The sequence below is a fragment of the Lutra lutra genome, chromosome 1, assembly GCF_902655055.1.
Source record: "Lutra lutra chromosome 1, mLutLut1.2, whole genome shotgun sequence".
In the NCBI taxonomy this organism is placed as follows: Eukaryota; Metazoa; Chordata; class Mammalia; order Carnivora; family Mustelidae; genus Lutra; species Lutra lutra.
This window is the reverse complement of record NC_062278.1, coordinates 156040936-156063754: the sequence shown is the minus strand read 5'-3', so window position 1 is coordinate 156063754 and position 22819 is coordinate 156040936. Positions and strand designations below refer to the sequence as shown.

The following is a 22819-nucleotide window of genomic DNA, read 5'->3' as shown; positions in this document are numbered from 1 at the left end:
TTATGAGAATTTCCTGTCATAGGGTTCTGCTATGGATTGTCCTAGCCTAACTATATATTTCCCCCTTCACATCGCTGAAAAAATTGATGCATTCAGAAGATAGAACATGTCTATTTCGCAGCTGTAGGCACTTCCAGCATGAAGTCCTAGGCTCTGAAACGAGGACTTGTCCAACAACCTGCCTTTCCCTGAAGACATTTGCAGCCACCTAGAGTTTGGGGTAAGCTGAGGCTGCCTGAAAGAAGACACAGAAGGGGCTACAAGTGCCCTTCTATTTCTCTGGAAGCTTCACCCACCCCCTTCCTCACTCCCAAGTCTCCATTCCTTGTTTTTAGACACCTGCACTGGTTTTTAGCCAACTTTTTTACGGGCAATTCTGGACACAGTTTGTGGATGTCCCATCACAACCAAATGATCTCTCTCTCTCTGTCTCACACACACACACACACACACACACACACACACACACACACCAAGGGCCACAACTTACCACCCCACTTCATTTAAACCAGGAAAACAGTGGGTGGGTGGGAACTTGAGGAAATCACTAAGGAAAGCATTTCAGAAGTTTCTGATGACAGTTCACATCTGGAAATTGGTGAGATGTGGCTTGGACAACTCACCAAATTGATTATAAAGTGATCCCTGAGAAAGGAGCCCTAGCTGCTTTTGGCCACTGACGTGCAGGATGAGGTCATGGCTGTTCAGAGGTCATTTACTTCCTTGCTCTTCACGAGGTGCCCCTGAAGCACTGGGAGCATGAGGTCTTGACCTTTTAAGCCAAAGAAGGCTCTAGGAAAACCCACTTCGAATGAGTCACTTAGGTCACCTAGGAGCACCTAGGTGGCTCAGGAAGTTGAAGGGTTCAGGGCTGACTCTTGGTTTTGTCTCAGGTCATGATCTCATGGGTCACAAGCTCGAGCCGCACATAGGCTCCATGCTCAGTGGGGAGTCTGCTTAAGATTCTCTCCCTCTCCTCCTGCCCCTCCCCTAACCTGCACATGCACCTGTGCTCTCTAAAATAAATAAATCTTTTTTAAAAAAATGAAGCCACCTTAAGAATACTTTGAATTTTTTGTCTTTTACTTCAAACAAAAATACGTATTGCTAAGAGTGAAATAAATAGCACAGGATTAATAGTATTAAATTTTGTAAGGTATATCAGTTTCTTCCCATTGGCCAGATACTCTGTAATGGGCTTTTTGTGACTTATCTCATTTAATCTTCACAACAAACCTCTGGGAATGATCTCCTTTTTACAAACTGCAGCTTTGAGAGGTTAAATAATTTCTCAAGGTCACATACCTGAGGTTAGGGACTGAATATACCTGTCCCCCCAAATTCTTATGTTGAAGTCCTAACCCCTGTGTGTCTGTGTTTGGAGCAAGGAAGTAATGAAGGTGAAATGAGGTAAAGGTGGGTCCGAACTCATTTCGTGTCCTTAGAAGAAGGGACGCCCGTGAGCTTGCTCTCTGCACATGAGCACCGGGAAGAGGTCATATGAGCACCCAGGGAGAAAGCGTCCGTCTGCCACCTGAGGGGAGAACTCTCACCAGGTAACAACTCTTCTGGCACCTTGAGATTGGACCTCCACTCTCCAGAACTGTGAGAAAACCCGTTTCTGTTGTTGCAGCCACCCGGTCTGTGGTACGCTGTCACGGCGGCCCTGGCTGACGAAGACCCCAGACGACCCACTGCACTGGGATTACAAGCTCCAGAGCCTTCACTCTTCACCCTAAACTGCCTCCTAGGAATATCATCATTTAAACATTTTTATGTTTTGACAAGTGTCATGTTAGTTTTGATATTTCAACTCAGATGAGAAATGTTTTAAAAACTTGGCACGATGGCGTACAGATGTCTTCGAACATTGATGGCTGCGTGAGGCAGTCTAACTAAATTTGGATGTCTGGAAAAGTAATTTTTTTGAGCATGGAAGCAGGTTGGAAATGTTGCACCTAGTAATAACAGTTGGACTTTTGGCTTATGAAATACTTCAGTGGGAAAGTATTTGCTTCAATCTCTGCCTGCTATTACAGTTGAAGGTTTGCGATAGTAATTGCCCTTCCCCTGAACTTTCTGAATTTAAAAACCATGTGGAAGTGTCATTTGTCTTGTGTAAAAAATAAGGCCAGGCGAGGTTTGAAGAACTGACACTAAGAAGTGCATTTAGTGAGGTATCAGTCATTTAGAGAATGATTATCTGGTGTGCGAATGATCTAGGCCCTTTTTATTTCTCTCTCCCTCCTTTGCACGTACTGTAAGGACACATCTGGCTTTGACAACTTTCTTCTGCATGCTGGCTGGTCTCCTCCTCACCGCTTCTGGCCAAACCCTTTCATGGGAAGTGGCTGTCAGCCCCTCTATATGCCTGCCCTGTACACAGCAGGGGCTCTTCAATAGTTAGGCAATGAGGGCTGCCTCTGGCTCTACTTTTGTCCCCCATTGCATGAAGGTCAAGTTTCCTTCTCTCTCTCTCTCTCTCTTTTTTTTTTTTTTTTAGTTTTTTAAAAAAGATTTTATTTTATTCGACAGACAGAGATCACAAGTAGGCAGAGAGGCAGGCAGAGAGAAAAAGGGTTCTGGAAGCAGGATCCCTGCTGAGCAGAGAGCCAGATGTGGGGCTCGATCCCAGGACCCTGGGATCACGACCTGGGCAGAAGGCAGAGGCTTTAATCCACTGAACCACTCAGGCGCCCCTCAAGTTTCTTTCTTATCTGGGGGAGTGACAGTTTCACACGCACGGCTTCTAATCTGCTTTTCTGTCTCTTACAGACTTTCTCTTTTGATTAGTAAATGTGGCCTTTGGGAATAGTCTTCTGCATCCACGCTGGCTCTCTTAGACAATTCGAATAGTTCGAAAGGACAGGTAGGTAGATGGATCGCCAAAAACAGCCCACAATCTCCACCATACGCGTTACTAACAGCTGACATAAACTTCCAGGCCTCTTTTGATGTGCAGGTATACATTTAGATACCCGAAAATTACCTATTTCAGATCACGCTGGAAAGGTGTTAAGGAGCCCGAGTTTTCCCCTTTGTGGACTCTGGATGCCTTTCCTTGTCAGTATATATACTTGTCTACTATCCTTTTGTTACAGGCTTGTGTGAGTGCAGAGTCAACCAGAGTAAAGCCTGGATTGTGCTCTTTGAAGAACCAAATCAAGTTCTTTAGGACTAACTCCAAGGAGGACGTGACTGTTAGCAGGAGATGCCACGTGCCCCAGGAGCTAGGCATGGTAAACTCTGTGGGTCTTACATTTCTTGGTGGGGGTGCACTGGGAGGGGTGCAATGTCCATGAAGATAGTGTTTCTTCTTTCTTATTGTTCCATTGGGGGAGGACTGAGGGAGGGATGCTTACTGGATTTTCCCCCCTCCGATCTATGGAAGGCGCCCTCGATATAACTGGTCATAAAATTTCTAAGTGACTATAAGAAGGAGGAGCTGGTGTCCTGTCCCTTGGTTATGCTCAGTGACCAGGTTCGAGCTGAGGGCAATGGTAGGGAAGGAATGGGAATGCACTGGAAAGTAGAGCAGCCACGGAAGAGGGCAGTAATCGCCCCTCTGAGGCTCCATGCCCTGAGAATTATGGGTGTCTCTGTTACCTTGCTGGATCCAGGTTGGGTGGCAGAGGGCAGTCGGAAGGTGCAACAGGGGCTCATGGGAGACCACTGTCGCGTGGGCACATTAGACACTGTGGAGTGAAGCCACCAGCTGGGTGACAACAGAGCCAGGTCTCACAGGGAATTGACAGTGCCTGCAGGGCTGCTTGGGATTAAGCCACTCAACATCAAGGCGTCCTGGGGTCCCACCCATCTGTCCAGTCTGCAGTGAGTGTGCTGTCTTGCTGTGTAAGGGTTGTTACCAACAGAAAGTGGGCAGCAAACACCGGCTGTCCCAGGCAGTCAAACCATGGGGTTCCTTTTCATGCTCCCTCACCTCCACTCCCCTCCAACACTAGAGGGGTAAGCAAAGAGACAAGGGTATGTGTGATAGAATAGTTGTCCTCCCACGTGTGAACACACGCACGTGCACGCACACACGCACACATGTGCACGTCCTCAGCCTTCAAGTCCTCATAGCCATTGAGCTGGGATTAAGGTGACAGCTTTGAAACAAATGATTTTGAGGTTTTGTTTTGTTTTGCTTTTGCAGGGGGAGTGAGAGTGCTTGAACTAGGGAATGGGGGAGGGGCAGAGAGAGGGGGAGAAAGAGGATCTCAAGCAGACTCCACACAGAGCCTGATGTGGGTCTCGATCCTAGGGCCCTGAGATCATGACCTGAGCTGAGACCCAAGGGGGGGATGCTTAACACACTGAGCCACCCAGGCGCCCCTAAACTGCCATGAAAATCTTTATCCAAACACGTAAAAATCTTTTTTTAGAAAAAGATTTTATTAATTGAGAGAGAAAAAGTAAGGGACAGCAAGGGAGGGAGAGAGAGAGCAAGAAAGAAAGCATGAGCAGGGGGTAGGGAGATGGAGAGGGAGAGGCAGACTCCCTGCTGAGCAGGGAGCCTGATACAGGGCTGGATCCCAGGACCCTGGGATCATGACCTGAGCCAAAGGCAGAGGCTTAACTGACTGAGCCACCCAGGTGCCCCCAGACATTTAAAAATCTTCTATGCAATTATTTTTTTCCTGATAAATTCCTAAGAGGTGACGGCTAGTGGGGAATAGGACTTTACAATATAATCAGATTGTTAATATCTGAGGTTCAGTTTGTGGCGCCAAGTAGAAGTGGAGTGGGGAAGAGGAAGTATATAGACTTAGATTTATTGTCTAAGGAACCATTTTCAATTGACTGGCAATCAGTAAGGTATTAAAATCAGAAAGTATTTAAAAAATAAAACACTATTACTTTTACATATTAATTTAAATGCAATTTCCCAGCTACACATCTATGAAGAGGTATTCCTATGTTGAATAATAGGCATAATACATACCACACATTCATATAGAGGCTTTCTGATGAATTCAATTAACTGCAGAAACGGTTAACATAGTAAGAGAGTAAGAACATATGAAGGAGATTTCAGAAGAGCCTTCAGAAGCAGGTATTTTCACTGGATTCCACTGGGCTTGGTTTGTTGGCCTGGTGATTTGATAACATCCATAACAATTAAAACATACAGTCCCCCTGTTGAAGGACTTTACCTTTAGGAGTTTGTTCTACAGAAATCCTTACCTAAGGCCAGGATCTACATACCTGAATGTTCCCAGCCATAGTATGTCTGGAGTCATCAATGTCCACCAGCTGGTAGGGGAGAGGCTGCTTAAATCAATTGTATTTCATCCATATGATGGCAATCTACGCAGCCATTAGAAAAATAAATCGCATCAGTATGAAATGTTTCTAACATATTGCTACATTTTTTTAAAGATTTTATTTATTTATTTGAGAGAGAAACAGTGAGAGAGAGCATGAGCGAGGAGAAGGTCAGAGAGAGAAGCGGACTCCCCGTGGAGCCGGGAGCCCGACGTGGGACTCGATCCTGGGACTCCAGGATCATGACCTGAGCCGAAGGCAGTCGTCCAACCAACTGAGCCACCCAGGCGTCCCAATATTGCTACATTTTAAAAAGACAAGGCACAGCACAATATGCGGGATATGCCAAGTGCCATAAAAAAACCTTTTCCTTGAAGGGGCACAGAATAGTTCTAGAAGTACCCTGAGAAACTGTGCAGTGGTTGTCTCTAGAAACAGCAGGCTTGCAGGAAAGGAGTGGAAGCAAAGCTTGTTTTTAACTCGTTTTCCTGTTTGAAAAAGTTGAAACTAATGAATGAGTAATTCAAATACATTTGAGCAACAAAGTAAACAACCACACACATAAAGGCCTTTACCTGTCAACCTCTTCTGTCCTCTGGTGAATGTCCTGCTCTTGTTACAGCTGATCCTGGGGCACTAAAGGCCAAAGATGCCAAGTGGTCATTTCATTCCAGAGCATCTTGCCCGAGTGGCAAAAGCTAGTCTTTACACTGTACTGACCCTCAAATTCCAGGGCCCCACATTTATTCTGGCTCCTCTTTAAGGATTTGAAATAACATGAAACCTCTTAGTAGAAAAAAAAGTTTCAAAAACATGATTAGGTCATTACTGTTACTGACTTATTATTAAATTATTCTTTAGTGACTTAAAAATTAGTGAGGTTTCCTTTCTGGCAATATGGTAGGATAAATGGTAGATATCTGGGAGTCTTTCCTGGTACCAAACACCTAAAATTGCTGAACAATATATAAAAATGAATAATGGTCTGCTAAGCTGGCAAGAAATAAATGTTCAGAGGCCAGAAATAATAAAAAAAATTCTAATACAGGGGAAAAAGTGAGTGCTGATGTCAGCATTCACCCTGAGTATATCTGGATTTAAGTGGCTCTCACACATGCCAGGGACAGCAAGCCAAGACTGGAACCCAAGCCTCTTTGTAGTCAATTTGGAGACCTCAAATCAAGCTGAACCCCTTTGGTGGGTAAACTAGGATAACACCTGCTTACAGACAGGGATTATAGGAAGTCTTTCCTGTCTTGGTCCCCTTGGCTCTTGGTGGAATGAAAAAAAGAAGAGGAAAAACTATCCCCTGAGCACAGTGAATCATAGCCTATGCTATGCTACATGTAGCAGAAAAAAAATCCCAGCAGAAATTTAGGTCAAAGTAGTGGTGAAGCAGCAGCACCCCGGGCAACTTGCAGGAGCAAACATAAACCATTCATGGAGGAAGATATTCCAAACAAAGATAAATCTCCAAGGAACATGAGCTTAAAAACAAAGATTACATAATGCACAAGGAAACAAGCCACCATGAGAGAGAATAAGCAGACTGCAGGAGCAAATGTATGGAGTGCAGATATTAGAATTGTCAGAAACAGAATATTAATCAACACGTTTAATTTATTTAAGGACATGAAGGAAGATGTTGGAAATACAATTAAGAAGCAAGACATCATCAAACTGACAAGGCAGTTTTTAAAAGAAGGACCTGGAGAACTTTAAATTTTATTAATTTAATTTAATTTATTCTTTTTTTGAATGCTTAAGGTTAAAAGAATATTATAATGAAAATTACAAATTCAAAGGACTGGTAAAACAATGGATTATACTGAAGAGAGAATGAGTGATCTGGAAAACACAGCTAAGGAAATTAATCAGAATGCAGCCTAAAGGGCAAAAAGATGGTGAACATGAGGCTTATACCCATGGATGATAGAGAAAGAAGGCCTAAAACAAATATAACAAGTTAAAGTTCCAGAAGAAGGGAATACATAAAACCAAAGGGGTTTTGGTTTTGGACCCCCCAAAGGGTCGCATTCAAAGAGTAATAACTGAGACCTTTCTAGAACTGAGAAAAGATACCAATCTTCAGAGGTGGGAAGTCTGGTGAATTCTAAGCAGGAAAGAAGGATTACTGAGAAATATACAAAATCCTTTCTTGGCATGCATATAATGTATATCTTACATATATAAGAATAACTAAAATAGACATCGTAAACTATTACCCTCTTAATGGCTTCTTCCAGACCATCCGATTAAAATTGCTACTCTTGCCTCCACTATCTCTTCCCTGCTTTAGTTTTTCCATAAAACTTAACACCATCTGATACCCTTTCTATAATTACTTATATACTTTATTTACTGTTTATCAGGTAGAAAGTATGCTCAATGAAAGAATACACTTTTAGTATTTTGTTCATTCTTAAATCCTCAGAGCCTTGCACAGTGTCTTACACATAGCATGTACTCAAATATTTGTCAAAAGAATAAATGGGAACTAGCTCATATTTACAGAGCATTTCTTATCATTACCTTGTTTAATAGAAAACTTTTAAGAGTGTTACTAATATCTATATTTTCCCTAACCTCTTTCTGCCTCATTTTCCCCATGTGTAAAATGAGGATGGGGTGGGAGAGCAGATTTGCAATCCTAAAATAAAAAAACATCGGAAAACTGAAAGTTTCTCAAAAATAATTTGGTGTCAAAACCTCACCCAAAATGATACATTACTACAGTATATTAGTTTCTTGTTGCTTCTGTAACAAATTACTACAAATCTAGTGGCTTACCACAATACAGATTTATAATCTTACAGTTTGGGAGGTCAGAAGTGTAAATGAGTCATCAAGGCTGCCTTCCATCTGGAGTCTCTAAGGGAGACTCATTTCTCTGCCCTCTTTTCCAGCTTCTAAGGCTGCCTGCTTCCCTGGGCTGGTGGCCCCATCATCCCACCCACTGCTTCTGCAGTCCCATCATCTTCTTGGATTCTGCCTCTCCTTCTTTCTCTTAAAAAGACCCTTGGGATTATATTGGGCCCACCTGGATAATATAGAGATCCTCTCCATCTCAAGAACCTGAACATAGGGCACCTGGGTGGCTCAGTCAGTTAAATGTTTGCCTTTGGCTCAGGTCATGATCTTAAGATCCTGGGATCGAGTTCCACATCGGGTTCCCTGCTCAGCATGGAGTTGGCTTTTCCCTCTCCCCTTCCCACTTCATTGTGATCCCTCTCTCAAATAAATAAATAAATAAATAAATAAATAAATAAATAAATAAAGCTTAAAAAAAAATCCTGAACTTAATCACTTCTGCAAAGTCCCTTTTGCAGAAGGTAAGATATTCACAGGTTTTGGAGACTAAGGCATCCTTGGGGCCACTATTCTGCCAATCATAGTGTGATTCATACATTTGTGGCTTAATTATATGTTTGATTTATGTGCTAGGTGTATAACATATGGTGATTAGGCTATATATCTTATAAACTCTGGAAAAAAAAAAACTGAATTCAGAAACATACCCCAGCAGTTTGGTAACTGAGATCAAGCCTTAGCTGGCATCTTCCTAATTGGATCACTATGTGGTTTAAGTGAGATTAAAGGGTCAGTGAAATGCTCGGTGCAGTGTGAGGCATAGTAGTAAATGCACCTGCTTTAGGGCTGGCTGTACCATCAGCTTACAGCAGGGCCTGTCCTGCTCATTGTCTGCACTCCCATCAGCACTTTGCAAACCGGCACCCATAATCCCTGCTGTGGACTGGACCTCCCCATCCTCTTAGCACCTTGCTAAGGTACACCAGAAGTGTACCTTCCCTCCTCACCAGGAGGGGCCGAGGGAGATGTTCCAGAGTCCTGTTTGGATCACTCCAGCAGGAAGGAATCATTATTTCCCATCAGAGACCAGGGAGTTCATTCCAGGAAAAGAGATCCTGGGCAAAGGTATGGCTCAAGATAGGGCCTGAAAATACTTGACTTTTCTTTTCAACTGGAAGAACGATGTGTATTTTTTGTCATAATTGAAGGTTTTTGTAACGAAAAAATCATATTCCAAATGTGGAGATTACTGAGTCCATTAGCTTGTAGTAAAAGCCTACAAAAAAGTACCTAACTTTTGATCTAGTATTTACACAGTTAGGAAATAATGAATTTATAAGAAAAAAAAATTGGTGGAGAAAGGAAGAGGAAAAATAGACCCATAAATCTTACGACTTTTCAAAGTTTAGGAGAAATCGACGTATCCATTGGGACATTTAATCATATCAGTACATTATTCCTGGAGCAGGGAGGGAGTGAGGGCAAACCAGTTTTTTTGCATTGTTGTGATAAGGATGTTCTCAAGTTTCCTGAAGCTCTGGGAAGAAGCCAAGTTTGCCTTAGAGAAATTGATGGCAGAGTGTGGAAAAGGCTAATGATAGGTAAGCTGATCATCTGTTGTTCAGTTTGTAACCACCAGAGTGAATGGAGAAGTTTTCACAGATCAGTTCTTGAAGTGAGAGGGTAAAAAGGAAGGAAGAGCAGCCAGTTGTCATTTCACTTAGAAAATTTGACAAGAGTTTCCATTTTCCCAGAGGCACAACCCTATGTAGCAAATATCTGCATTTTGTATGGCCAGGTTTGAAACATTCTGTCCCCCAATAGTCATCTTACAGACTCGTCCTTCAGATCAAGTCTCTGTAGGAAACCTCGTTCTGGCAACCAGGAAACTGAGCTCATGCTTGATGTCAGATTATATGAATAACAAATGTTAAGACTTTACAGTTAGACAATAATGTCCCAAGAAGCCCATCCAGAGGTTATTCATTTATTAGCTTGCCTGCTTCATTGACCTACCAGGATTATAGTTGGTCAGACCTGAGATTTAAATCCTCAACATGTGAAGCCAAATTCTGTTTTTTTGTTTTTTTTTTTTCCTGTCCTATGATGGAGTCACACGTTCAGAATTCAGCAGAATTCTGAATCTCTTGTAGGATCTTGCTTCCCAAACCTGGCTACTTGGTAAATCTTCTGAGAGGTATTTGAAATGCAGATTCCTGGGCCTCACCTCTAGACCCAACTCAGTAGTGTTTGTAAATCTGCCTTTTTCTTTTTTCTTTTTTTAAAGATTTTATTTATTTATTTGACAGAGAGAGATCAGAAGTAGGCAGAAAGACAGGCAGAGAGAGAGGAAGGGAAGTAGGCTCCCTGCTGAGCAGAGAGCCCCATGTGGGACCCGATCCCAGGACCCTGAGATCATGACCTGAGCCGAAGGCAGTGGCTCAACCCACTGAGCCACCCAGGCGCCCTAAATCTGCCTTTTTCAATGGTTGCTTGAGGGGTCTGATGTGCAGACAGGTTTTGGGGAGGTGGTGTTTTATGGATGACTACTGCCACATTTTTAAAATTTAGTTTATAGAGGTTGAAATCAGTATTGTTTAGATTCAGTGGTTTCTGACCTTCTAAAAAGTACCTTGGGTGACTGAATGGGTCAGTCAGTTAAAGCATCTGCCTTCGGCTCAGGTCATGATCTCGAGGTTCTGGGATGAACCCCGTGTCGGGCTCCCTGCTCAGCTTCATTCTCTCCCTCAGCCCCCCATTTGTTGCTGTCTCTCTCTCTCTCAAATAATAAAAATCTTAAAAAAAACCACAACTAGGGGCGCCTGGGTGGCTCAGTGGGTTAAGCCTCTGCCTTCGGCTCAGGTCATGATCCCAGGGTCCTGGGTCGAGCCCCACATCAGGCTTTCTGCTCTGCGGGGAGCCTGCTTCCTCCTCTCTCTCTCTCTCTCTGCCTGCCTCTCTGCCTACTTGTGATCTCTGTCTGTCAAATAAATAAATAAAATCTTAAAAAAAAAATTATCAGCCTCTTAAAAAAAAAAAAACCACAACTACTGTGCCTTTCTTTTAAACTGAAGTATAATTGACATATTATATTAGCTTCAAGTATATAACATAATGATTTGGTATTTGTATATATTGTGAAATGATGACCCCAATAAGTCTAGTTAACATTGACACGGGGTTACAGATATTTTTGTTATGATGAGAACTTTGAAAGATTTACCCTCTCAGCAGCTTTCAAATATACAATAGTGAAGCAAGAGAGCCAGGCTCTTATCTCATGGAGTTGAAGAATGAAGGACAAAGGAGAGTGAGCAAGGAGATGGAATTTCATTAAGCAGAGATACAGAAAAAGTTCTCAAGAGTGAGAGGGGTCCCAAATGGGTGGCCAAGGTGGGGCCTCCACCCACAGTCTTTTCTTTAGAACTGACCAGGGAGCTTGTGCCTTATCATTCTTGTGCTGTCTTGGTGTGGAGTAAGGACTGGTGATAACATCTTTAATGGCTCACTTCTTCTTTGGGGTCTGGTCATTCTTTGTGAGTCACCATGTGATGCCATCAAAAGACCCCACCTCTGATGCCCAGGGAAGTGTGGTCTGGTTTCTTCTCTTATCTTTGGTTCCTTAAGCCTCAGCATTTCTGGGATTTTGATCCATAGCCCCCATGTAAACCTAGTCACATAGTCCCCTACTTATCTCTCCCTACCAAGCCCACCTGTCCCCGACTCAATAAAATATTAGGAACGACAGTCACCATGGCTGTCCATGACATCCCCAGGATTTATTTTATAAATGGAAGTTTAGGCTATATTCCATTTTAGGATTTGTTGAAATCTATGGATCTTTCCTTAAGAAACACACATCCAACACACACCTCCTTCTGCATACAATTTCAGTGGGTGTATTAGATTTTCTATTGCTGCTATAACAGATTACCACAAACGCAGTGGCTTTAAAAAAACACAATGATCTACCGTACAGTTTTGAGGTCCGAAATCTGACACAGGTACTCCACCAGAGCTATCTTGAGTGTGTTGCCTGGGCTAGCAGTTCGTGTCTGGACCTCTGGGGGGGAACAACCCATTTTCACCTCTTCCAGCTTCCAGCCCACATTTCTTAGTTTGTGGACCCCTGCTTCCATTTTCAAAGCCAGCAATGTAGCATCCCCCTGTCCTTATTTGAATGGTCACATTTTTTTATTTGGCTTCCAGGAAAGGTTCTTTACTCAGAAGTGTTCAAATGATTAGATCAGGCCCTTGCAGATATTCCAAGAAAATTTTGCTCTCTCAAATCCTTAACTGGAAGCATGTCTGCAAACTTCCCTTTGCCATGTAAGGAAACATATCCACACTTTTGGGGGATAAAGATGTGGACATATTTGTGTGTGGGGGTGTGAGGGACATTATTCTGCCAACCACAGGGCTCTCAGAACCTCTGAGCTACCTGTAGAGTTGTGTGAACCCTAGGTTAGGAGCATCTGTTCTGGGAACTGTTCATTCTAGTGTTGAGTTAGCTACAAATAACCAAATCCTCAGAAGTAGTGACTCCTATGAATTGGTGTTTAATTCTTCTTATATAATAAGAAGTCCCGAGGAAGGCAGCCCAGCTCAAGGGTGGCAGCTGGGGGATGCTGGAACTGAGCTCTCTACAATCTTATGGTCTTTCCTTTGAGGTGGTTCTGAAGATGGTTGCTGCATCTCCGGCTGTGACCTCTGTCTGCTATGCAGGCAAGAGAGAAGGCCACAGGGTGAAAGCCACAGGCCATTTGAGTCAGCTCCCCTTTAAAAAAATCTTTCCAGAAGCCCCACCTCTCACAAAGTACATTTGTATCTCATTGGCCAGATACTGTTATGTAGCCTCCCTTTTCTGCAAGAGAGACTGGGAAACACAGTTTCATTTATTTATTTTTTAAGGTAGATACACTAAAGCTCTGTAAGTTAGGAAAATGGGAAATATTGATATTGGAAATTTACTGGCAATCAATGGCAACTTGGGTTTTGTTTCCTAAAAATAGAATGTCATTTTTATCCTCACAAACAAAACTCAGAGAAAGTTAAAACTCTCCTTCAGAGTCTCTTCCAAAGGGTTTTATCTGTTTTTTAAAAAGGTCTTATTTATTTGTTTGAGAGAAAGAGAGAGTATGTTAGAGTGGAGGGAGGGGCAGAGAGAGAGGGAGAGTGAGAGCAGCAGACTCCCTCAAGCGTGGAGTCCAATGCCGGGCTTTACAGGGGTTTGATCTCATGAGAGATAATCATGAGATCATGACCTGAGCTGGAATCAAGAGTTGATGCTCAACTGACTGAGCCATGTAGGTGTCCCGAAGGGCTTTATGTTTTTACTCAGCTTGCTTTTCTTCAAGCAGTTCATTCTTTCAACAGTGCTTAATTATCTACCTATGGCCAGCACTGAGCTGGGCCTTGGGAGTACAAAGATAACTAAGATATTCTTTTTTTATGTAGAGAATCTTACAGTCTAGAAGGAACAGAGAGCCAAAAATATGATTAAAATATGATATTATAAGTGTTGAGATACAGGCATGTGAACACTGCTGTGGGAGCTCAGAGGAGAAAGGGGCAGAGGAAGGGTCCCATAAAGGGTGGGACAAGAAATGGACCAGAATATTAGGATCGGTGGGATTCTGCCAGTTGGATAAGAGGGTGGGACATTTCAGGAAGAAAGAACCACCTTGGAGAAGGCACCGATGTCTGAAAACCCCTGGTGGGTGTGTTTAGGGAACAGACAGAAGTTGAGTGTCAAAACTTTGGAGGGTTCATGGCAGTGAGGCAGATGGGGGCACTGGATGGGGCTGGAAATAAGGGTAGAGACCCCCCACCCTGCTTTCAGTCTTGTTAAGGAGTTCTGGCTCCAACCTGCAGGAGTGGGGAGGCAACAAGAGGTTTCAAACCATTATGTAGTTTCTGTTGTGGAGGGAAAAGATAAAAAGAAGAGAGCACAGGTGGGGAAACCACAACAGTGTGGCCAAACTTCATTGACAATAAAAGACCAATTCAGTATGAATCTTAAATTTGTATCTAAAACAAGCCTTCAATTATGTAAGAAAGAACTGACAGAACTTAATTAGAAATAGTCAAATTCACCATTGTAGATGGAGATTTTAATTTATCTCCTTGAGTCACTTACAGAATACGCAAACAAAATATCAATAAGGATATATAAATTTTGAGCCACATGATTCACAAACTTGACCTAATTGATATATAGAGAACAATAGTTCTAACAACATGTTCTACATTCCCTTTTTCAAGAATTTATTTTTAAGTAATCTCCATACCTAATGTGGGACTCAAACTCACAATGCTGAGAGATCAAGAGTCTCATGCTCCACTGACAGAGCCAGCCCAGTGCCCCTACATTCTTTTCAAGTGCACATGAAAAATTCACCAAAATTGACCATATGCTGGGTCATAACCCATATCTCAACGAATTTCAAAGGATTGAAAACATACAGAGTATGTTCTATGACCATAACGGAATTAAGAAATCAGTAACAAGGGGCACCCTGGGTGGCTCAGTGGGTTAAGTGTCTGACTCATGATTTCAGCTCAGGTCATGATCTCAGGGCTGTGGGATGGAGCCCTGAGTGGGGCTCCTCACTCAGTGGGGAGGCTGCTTGAGCTTCTCTCCCTCTCCCTCTGCCCCCACCCTCACACACACACACACACACACACACACACACACACACACACACACACACACTCTCTCTCTCTCTCTCTTAAATAAGTAAACAAATCTGTAAAAACATAAAAAAAGAAATCAGTAACAAAAAGAAAGAAAATCTCCCACGACTTGGAAATTAAGGAACACGTTTTCCATGGACCAAGGAGAACTAAACTGCAATTAGAAAATATTTTGGGAGCATCTGGGTGGCTCAGTCATTTAAGTGTCCAACTCTTGATTTCGGCTCTAGTCATGTTCTCATGATTGTAAGATCATGTTCCCAGGATTGTAAGATCAAGCCCTGCATTGGGCTCTGTGATGGGCATGGAGCCTGTTTAACATTCTTTCTCTCTCTCTCTCTCTAATAAATAAGCAAATAATAAGTAAATAAATATTTTGAACTGATTGATAATGACAATACAATTGTCAGAACTTATGGAAAGTTCAAACAGTTGTTGCAAGGAAATTTATTGTGTCTGTGTATATACAAACACATATATATTATAAAGAATATATTATATATTATAAAATGCATATATTAGAAAAGAATTAGAAAAATAATAAGGTAAAAAATCTGAGCACCTGTCTCAAGAAGCTAGAAAAATGTATTACAAATTAAATCCAAAGAAATTATTAGAAATAGTAAAGAAGGCAATAGAGATCAAATAAAATCTTAAAGTAAAAAAGGGTAAGGTGTTATAAAAAACAATCACCTAAGTCAAAAGTTGTTTCTTTAAAAAGATTAATAAAATGAGTAATTCCTGCAGCGACTGGGTGACTCAGTGGATTAAGCATCTGCCTTAGGTCATGATCCCAGGGTCCTGGGATCCAGTCTGGCATCAGGCTCCTTGCTCAGCAGGGAGTCTTCTTCTCCCTCTCCTTCTGCCCCCTCCACTGCTTATGCTCTCTCTCACACGGGTACACACCCTCTCTTTCTCTCTCTCAAATAAATAAATTAAATCTTTAAAAAAAATTAGTAACTCCTACCAAGACAGGTAAAAACAGAAGTTACCTATAACAAGCATGACAAGGGGGACATTACTACAGATCTGTAATAATTATATAATTATAATTATATCCATATATTAAATACAATTATTATAAACATATATAATGTCATAATAATTATGACACTGTGGTCAGGGACACAAGGGCTTGACCCGAAGCCTAGGCAGTAGAGATGAGAACGAGGTGATGGGTTTAAGATCTTGAGGGGGTAGAGTAAGCAGAACTGGTTGAACTGGGTGTGGGAGACAAATAGAGAATTTTGTGTAGGGTTCTCATCTTAGGTGACTGTGTGGCCAGGGGTGTTACTGGTGAGTCTGGGCACCTCAGATGGAGAAACAAGCTTGGGGAAATGGGATGAAAACCAACTTTTTCTCTGTTTAATTTTGTTGCCTTTTTTTTTTTTTTAAAGGTACTTACTTTCTAGGATGTGGAAACTATTTGTTCGAGCCGGGAAGTCTAAATATTGTGCCAAAAAGAACTGAGGTTCAAATTCCAATTCAGCTACTCAAAATTGTATGTCTTTATGGTAGTTAATTGCCATGTCCCTATCTTACTTTCCTCATCTGTAAAATGGGAAATAACAGTACTTATTTTAAAAGGATGTTGCAAGAATGAAATAAAATAATATGTGTCAAGTATTTGGCATATAGTAGGTGCTCAATAAATGGTAGTGTTCCTTTCTTTCCTCTCACTCTTTCCTGCAATCATTGGGGTCCTTGAGACCATGGGTCTATTCTGACATGTGTTTAAGCAGCTGGGAGCAGGTGGTTAAAGAGGGAGAGCTCTCATTTTGTTTTCCTTGGGGAGCCTTTATTGTAACTTAGGGATTTTTTGGAACATGGGTTCATGCAACAACTAGGCTTTCTAATGGCTTGCAGGGCATAGTTACTTGAGGAAAATAAAGGTGTGTCAATATTGATATGGTATTAATGTGGTATTGATATGGTATGATTCTCAAACTTTAGCAGGCATCAGAATCATAGATCGTTAAACACAGTCTTTTGCTAAATGGGCAAAAGGCTTGAGCAGACATTTCTTCATAAGATATATGAATGGCCAACAAGCACACGAAAAGATGCTCAACACCACTAATCATTAGGGAAATGCAAATCAAAGACGCAGTGAGATACCACTTCACACCCATTAGAATGATTACTACATACATATGTATCTCTCAAAACAAACAAACAAACAAAATCCAGAAAATAACAATTGTTAAGAGCACATAGAGAAGTTAGACTTGTGCACTGTTTGTGGAATGTAAAATGATCAGCTATTGTGGAAAACATTATGGCGGTCCCCCAAAAAATTAAACACGGAACTCCCACATGATCCAGTAATCCTACTTCTGGGCAATTACTCTAAAGACCTGAAGACAGTTATCTCTAACAGGTAAATGTACCCATACATTCATTCATAGCAGTATTATTCACATATTTACAATAACCGAAAGGTGGAACCAACCCAAATGGCCACAAAGGGATCAATAGATAAAGAAAACATGTATTACGGTATTATTCAGGCTTAAAAAAGGAAGTACTGATACCTGTTACAACATAAATGAACCTTGAGGGCGTTATGCTAAGTGGAAAAAGTCAGCCACATATGATTCCACTCCCAGATATTTAGCAGGGCAATTCATAGAAAGTAGAATGGCGGTTGTCAAGGACTGGGGGAGGGGAGAAATGGGGAGTTATTGTTTAATGGATATAGAGTTTCGGTTTTGCAAGTCAGAAAAGGTCTAGAGATGGGTGGTGGTCGCTGCACAACAATGTACACGTATTTAATGCCATTAAACTTAAAGATGGTCAAGATGGTAAGTCTTATATTATGTGTATTTTATCACACTTTCACCTGTCTCCCCACGCACAGCTGGGCGCCAACCCTCAGAGCTTCTGATTCCTTGGATCTGGAGTGGGACCTATTGGTGCGCGTTTCCTACAGGATCCCAGGTGATGGGGATGTTGCTGGGGCGGAGACCACACTAAGGGATCAATGCTGCAGGAGACCAGGTGAGTGGAATAGGGAAGGGTGCTGGGTTCACTCCCGCGTGGATCTGGTTGTCATCAACGATTGCCAGGTGCAGTCGTTGAACGCTTCTTCTCCTCTAGGTTGGCTCACAGCCCAGTCAAGGGGCTGCAGATGGGCAGCGCTAGAATATAAACTCAATCCTTAACTTCCTTTGGTCCTTGGTGTGGGTGTGGGTGTGAGACCGAGAGGGAACGACAGACCCCGCGACCCCCGCAGGGCGGCCAAGCATGCAGCTGCGGGGAGGATTCTGGAAGCCTCTCCCGGCTGGGGGCCGGAGGTGCTGCAGAGCCGGCCCCCCGCTCCCCCTCCCTCCCCACCCCCGCCTCCGCCGGCGGGTCTATGACTCTTGCGGTCCGCCCGGGCCGTCCGCGGGGAGGGCTGGCGGCCGGCAGAGGGCGCGGGCGCGCCGTCCCAGCGCCAGCCTCCGGGCCGCCCACCCCGCGGGCGCGCCTCTCTGCAGTCCAGCACCGCCCGGCCCGGGACCGCTTGCTCCGAGAGCGCAGACTTCTCCGCCGGACTGAGGACGCCGCCCGCCCCGGGCCGCCCCTGCGCTCGCCTTCCGCGCCCGCTCGGCCTACCGTCCCCGGGCCGGCGCCACTTCCAGCCAGCGTCGGAGCGCAGAGCTCCCGCCCCCGGGAGCCTCCCGGCCGTCGGCGGACCCCGCGGCCCCGGCGCCCGCGCGCTCGGCGCCCTGCTCGCGGGGCACAGCGGAGGGCGGCGGCCGGCTGGGGATGGGCGGCCCGGCGGCGCGGAGGGGCGCCGGGGGGCTCCGCGCGCTGCTCCTGGCGCTGGTGGCCGCGGGGACGCCCGCGGGCGCCTACAACCTCGACCCGCAGCGCCCCGTGCGCTTCCAGGGGCCCGCCGGTTCCTTCTTCGGCTACGCGGTGCTGGAGCACTTCCACGACAACACGCGCTGGTGAGTGCCCCCCGCGACCCCGGCCCGGCCGCCGCCCCCGTCTCGGTCCCCCGCCGGCCGCCGCTGCCTTTTCCGGCCGCCTCCAAGCCGCCGTCCCGAGGGAGAAATTGCGATGTCTCGGCGGCGCGCAGCTCGGCCGCTGACGACTGGCGGGCAGGGCGCGGGACGCCGGTCTCTCGTCCGGCAGACGTCGCGTTGGGCGCCTGGGGTTGGAGGCGGCGGGGCCGGCGCTTCCCCGCGGTCCCAGCCCGGAGTGCGCGGAGAGAACCCCGAGAGCGGTCCTCTCGGCCTCCCAGCCGGAGGAGACTTGGCTCTCTCTCTCGCTCAGAAACTTGGTCCCTCTGCCCCCGGGGGCCTCAGCCGAATGCCCCAGGCCCTAAGTGACCGGGCACGCAGACTCCTCAGTGTCCGGGGGCTCTTAGTGACACCCCACCCTCCGTTCCGCGGCGCCAAGGAAGTGCAGTGACCCCGGGACCTGGGGGGACAGGCTGTGTATGTAGGGGAGGAATGGGGCTCCCCAGAGGTGAGTTTCAGGCAGCCCGAGGGACACACTGCGGTCCAGAAGCCTCCTCCTTCCTTACAATACCTTCTTGAGGAAGTGAGGCGAGAGGGTCCAGGATGCTGGAAGGGAGGATGGTCCAGGACCCTGAGTGACAAGCCTGGTGCGTGACCTCTGGGACAGCCTGGGCCTCATTTCACCTGGGTCCTCTGACCTGGAAACAAGCACCTGAAGTTTTAACAGAGGGATGTGGTTTTGTAACGTCAAGGAATCCAGTTGCTCCCCGAGCATCCCGAAGTTTGGAAGCTCTCCCCATTAAGTGCCATCAGCTAAGAGGCACAGGCTGTGTCCCCAGCCCCTGAGGAGAAGCTCTGAGATGAGCTTGGTCCCTCTTTGACCCTTTGCCTGGGCAAGTGGAAATCCCACAGCACACAAGGGTCACCTTCTCATCAGAGAGTTAGGCGGTGGACAGTTCCCCTGTTCAAGGTCATGTCCCAGTGGGCGCCGGGTGACAACTAGTCTGGAGTTAGTTTTGTTGTGTGGTCACCAGTGTGGGTGTCCTTAGGGGATGCAGGTTAGGAAGGCGAGGTCCTTAATGTGTGCCATGCATTCCATGCAGCTGTGTGAGACAGTCACTGCTCTGAATGGGACAGAGGCTGACGGAAAGGGTGAGTTTGTAGAACTGAGTTCTGAAGCATTGCTGGAAGGGGGTGCGGTATGGGACAATCTGTGACTGGCCAGCCCATTAGCAATCCTTTGTTGAGGAGAACTGCCTCCAAGAGAACCAGTTTGTAAAGTCCTGTGTAGCCCCTGTCCAGTTCCACATCTCCTTCCCTACCATTTCTCCCAGTTGCCAATTTTAAGGCCAGACTGTCTTTTTCTGCCTTGCTAAATCCCCTTTTTAAAGCAAAGCAGGCTAAACACCTTTTCCATGTCCAGCCTGCTCAGAGTTCACTGTGGGCTTTGGATTTGGTAGACAATGGAGCCGGAATGGTTGGAGAACGCATCCCAGAATCATCCCCTCCCCCCTGCCCCGGGTTCCTGGACTGTGTGACCTTGGCACAAAGTATGTGGGGTGAGTGGGTCAGGAATAGAAGGGCTTCTCTGGGCAGGGGGCTCTACAGGAAAAGGCAGGCAGTGCAGCTGGGGCACTGTGTGGGATCTGTAGCTGCACTGGCTAGGGCGCCTCTGGGCTCTATGATGTGGCTCAGCTCACGGGAAAAGTGCCAGGACCCGATCACCTGGATTTGGACGGGCCACAAGTCAAAGCTGTTCTAAGTGGGGAACAACTGGGTGTGGGAGGTGGGAGAGGCAAGAGCGAGTTTGACATAGGAAAAAAGTTGAATCTGCTTTGTTTCAAAAGGGAGATGAGGAAAAGCTGCGTGACTGGAATAGGTTCGGCAATTGAGGAAACGACAGACTGGCCTTCAGCTTGGCACCCGGGGTATCGAGGGAGGCGGGGTGTGCAACTGGAAGGTAATGCTGGTGTGTGGCCTTGGTGCCAGTGGAGATGTGGGGCAGATATTTCCAGGGCCCAAAGGGACCCATCACAGCCAGGGTGCTGGTTCAGAAGTACCCTCTCCAGTCCCGATATGAGCATTAGAGCATGTTAGTCCTCCCATTCGAGGACTTGTCCCGACAGTTTTCCGGGGGCCGACCAAGCTCAATGGAAATCTTTTTAAAGCAGTTTTTTTTCTTTTTTTGCCCCACAATGTCTTAATTTTCATTATAGTTTTTGCTGTGTCCTTGCTACCTGTGCTCTTGCTGCTTTTTCCAAGTATTTTCCTCCTTATCCTTTTCTCTTCCCTCCCTTCCCCCCAATATTCTTTGTCTTAGACCTTGAATGTTATTCTCAACTGATAGACTGCCCAGACTTGTAAGGTGCGGCTTTTGAAGCAGTAGACGTCCAGCCTCACCTCCTTTCTCTTTCTTTTCTCTTTCTCAAGATTAGACTTACCACAGGGCTAATGAAAGTTCCACCAAAGGCCTTTTACTCACATGGGCCCCTACCAAGACCCTGTGCTGAATTTTATAGTCCTAATTTTGTATTTTCTTAAAGATAGTCACCCTAAATTTACAAGACTTAGGCTCAGTGGAGTCTGGATCTACCCTCTATGTCTCTACCCTAATTTTAGCTCAAGGATTGTTTGATTGTTTGATTGACTTAGCGACTGATTGTCGGTCTCTTCCTACCAGGCAGTCCCAGGGCCCTGCATCTTTTAGCCCCGCGAGAGGGACACGTAGGTTGTTTCCAATTATTCATGATTATAAACAACAGCAGGGGTAAACATCCTTGTAACTAAAGCCTTGCGGACATCCTTAATTATTTCCTTCGAATAAATTCCTGGGCTTAGAATTGCTGGGTCCGAGAGAAGGGAGGTTTTGAGGTGTTTTGTATGCATTTACAAAGTGCCAGTGAAGTTAACATGTGTACTTTAGAGAAATGCATTAATTCAGGCCCTGAAGTTTTGAGTGATTTGCTAAGGTGCTGATCCAATGCCTGAGAGGAGCTTAGCTGTCTACGTAAGGGGAACTAAAAAGATCCCGAATATAGTCAGAATGGGGGTGGAGAGTAAGTGATCGACATGAAAAGGAAAAGTAACACACTAAAACTTTGTAAAGAAAGAAAATGTTAATTAAACCTTGTATCTGGTGTCTTTCTTCTCTGGGAAATTACTCTTTAGCTTAATTCAGTATTAGTGGTTTAATAAATTGGCTTCCTGCTTTTTCCAGGTAAAGGGATTTGTTCTAGGCAGGGTAAGGAGCAAGAAGAATGGGCTGATGGGGGCGGGGATAGAGCCCAGGCAGCAGGGTCAGCATGGGCTCTGCAGGTGGCAGAGTGGAGGGGGGGGGGGGTCCGTGGCATTAACATGGAACCCAGGTACACATCACAGAGCATGTGTGTGCACCCTGCCGGGAGAGCCAGCATTTCTTCTTGAATCCCATAACCGAGCATACCTGTCAGTGCCTTTTTTCAGCCAAAATTGTCAGAGGTCAGAAAGTTCAAGATTTCAGCAAGAGCAGGGGGTGACCTTGCTTTTATAAACCCTGGGGCTTGAGCACAGCTCCTGCAGTGTTGCACACTGAGCATTTGGTGCTCAGACCCTATTCCTGGTCCCTCTGTTGTTGATCTCTAGGCGGTGTGAGTTGTCACTGTGGCCAGGTGGACTGGAATATCCTGGACAGTGTTACAGATGTCATTTGTATCTGTTTGGATGCAGGCATGCACGTGACTTGGTTTCCTCTTTTTCCGACAACACTCAGAGGGTGTCTGCCTGCCAGAGCTGGCTTCCTTGCCTGTACCTCTCCCCGCCACCCCCCGCCCCTGGGTCTTCTTGCACCCTTTGAGCAACGGCAGTAGGTGCCAGGGAACACGGACAAAGCCGATGTCTGTCCCCTTTGCTTACACGCGTACCCGTTCTTCAGCTGCGGGGCAGACAACTGTAACACCCTGTGATATAAATAAATGAGGCCGGCTAGCGTCCAGCCCCCAAAGTGGGTTTCTTTCACACCCCTCCCCCCCTTCCTCTCTGCCCCAGACGCCCTGGAGTCCGAGGTGGTTGGGTGCACTGGCTTCCTCTCTGGCGACGTGCTTCCTGCCCCATCTCCC

General features: G+C 45.4%; 1 protein-coding gene across 2 annotated transcripts in view; it reads left to right on the top strand.

Annotated features, from left to right (window-relative positions):
* The first annotated feature begins 18278 nt into the window (after positions 1-18278).
* Positions 18279-22819, top strand: part of ITGA9 (integrin subunit alpha 9) — a 327427-nt gene continuing 322886 nt past the window's right edge. The window contains exon 1 of one of the 2 annotated variants that reach the window (XR_007129340.1): positions 18279-18710. Coding sequence is in view for 1 of the 2 variants with exons in the window: in XM_047740712.1 (XP_047596668.1) it covers positions 18526-18710 (185 nt within the window). In the remaining variant the exon portion in view is untranslated. The remainder of the gene's footprint in view (positions 18711-22819) is intronic. The other variant, XM_047740712.1, reaches the window with a different exon arrangement.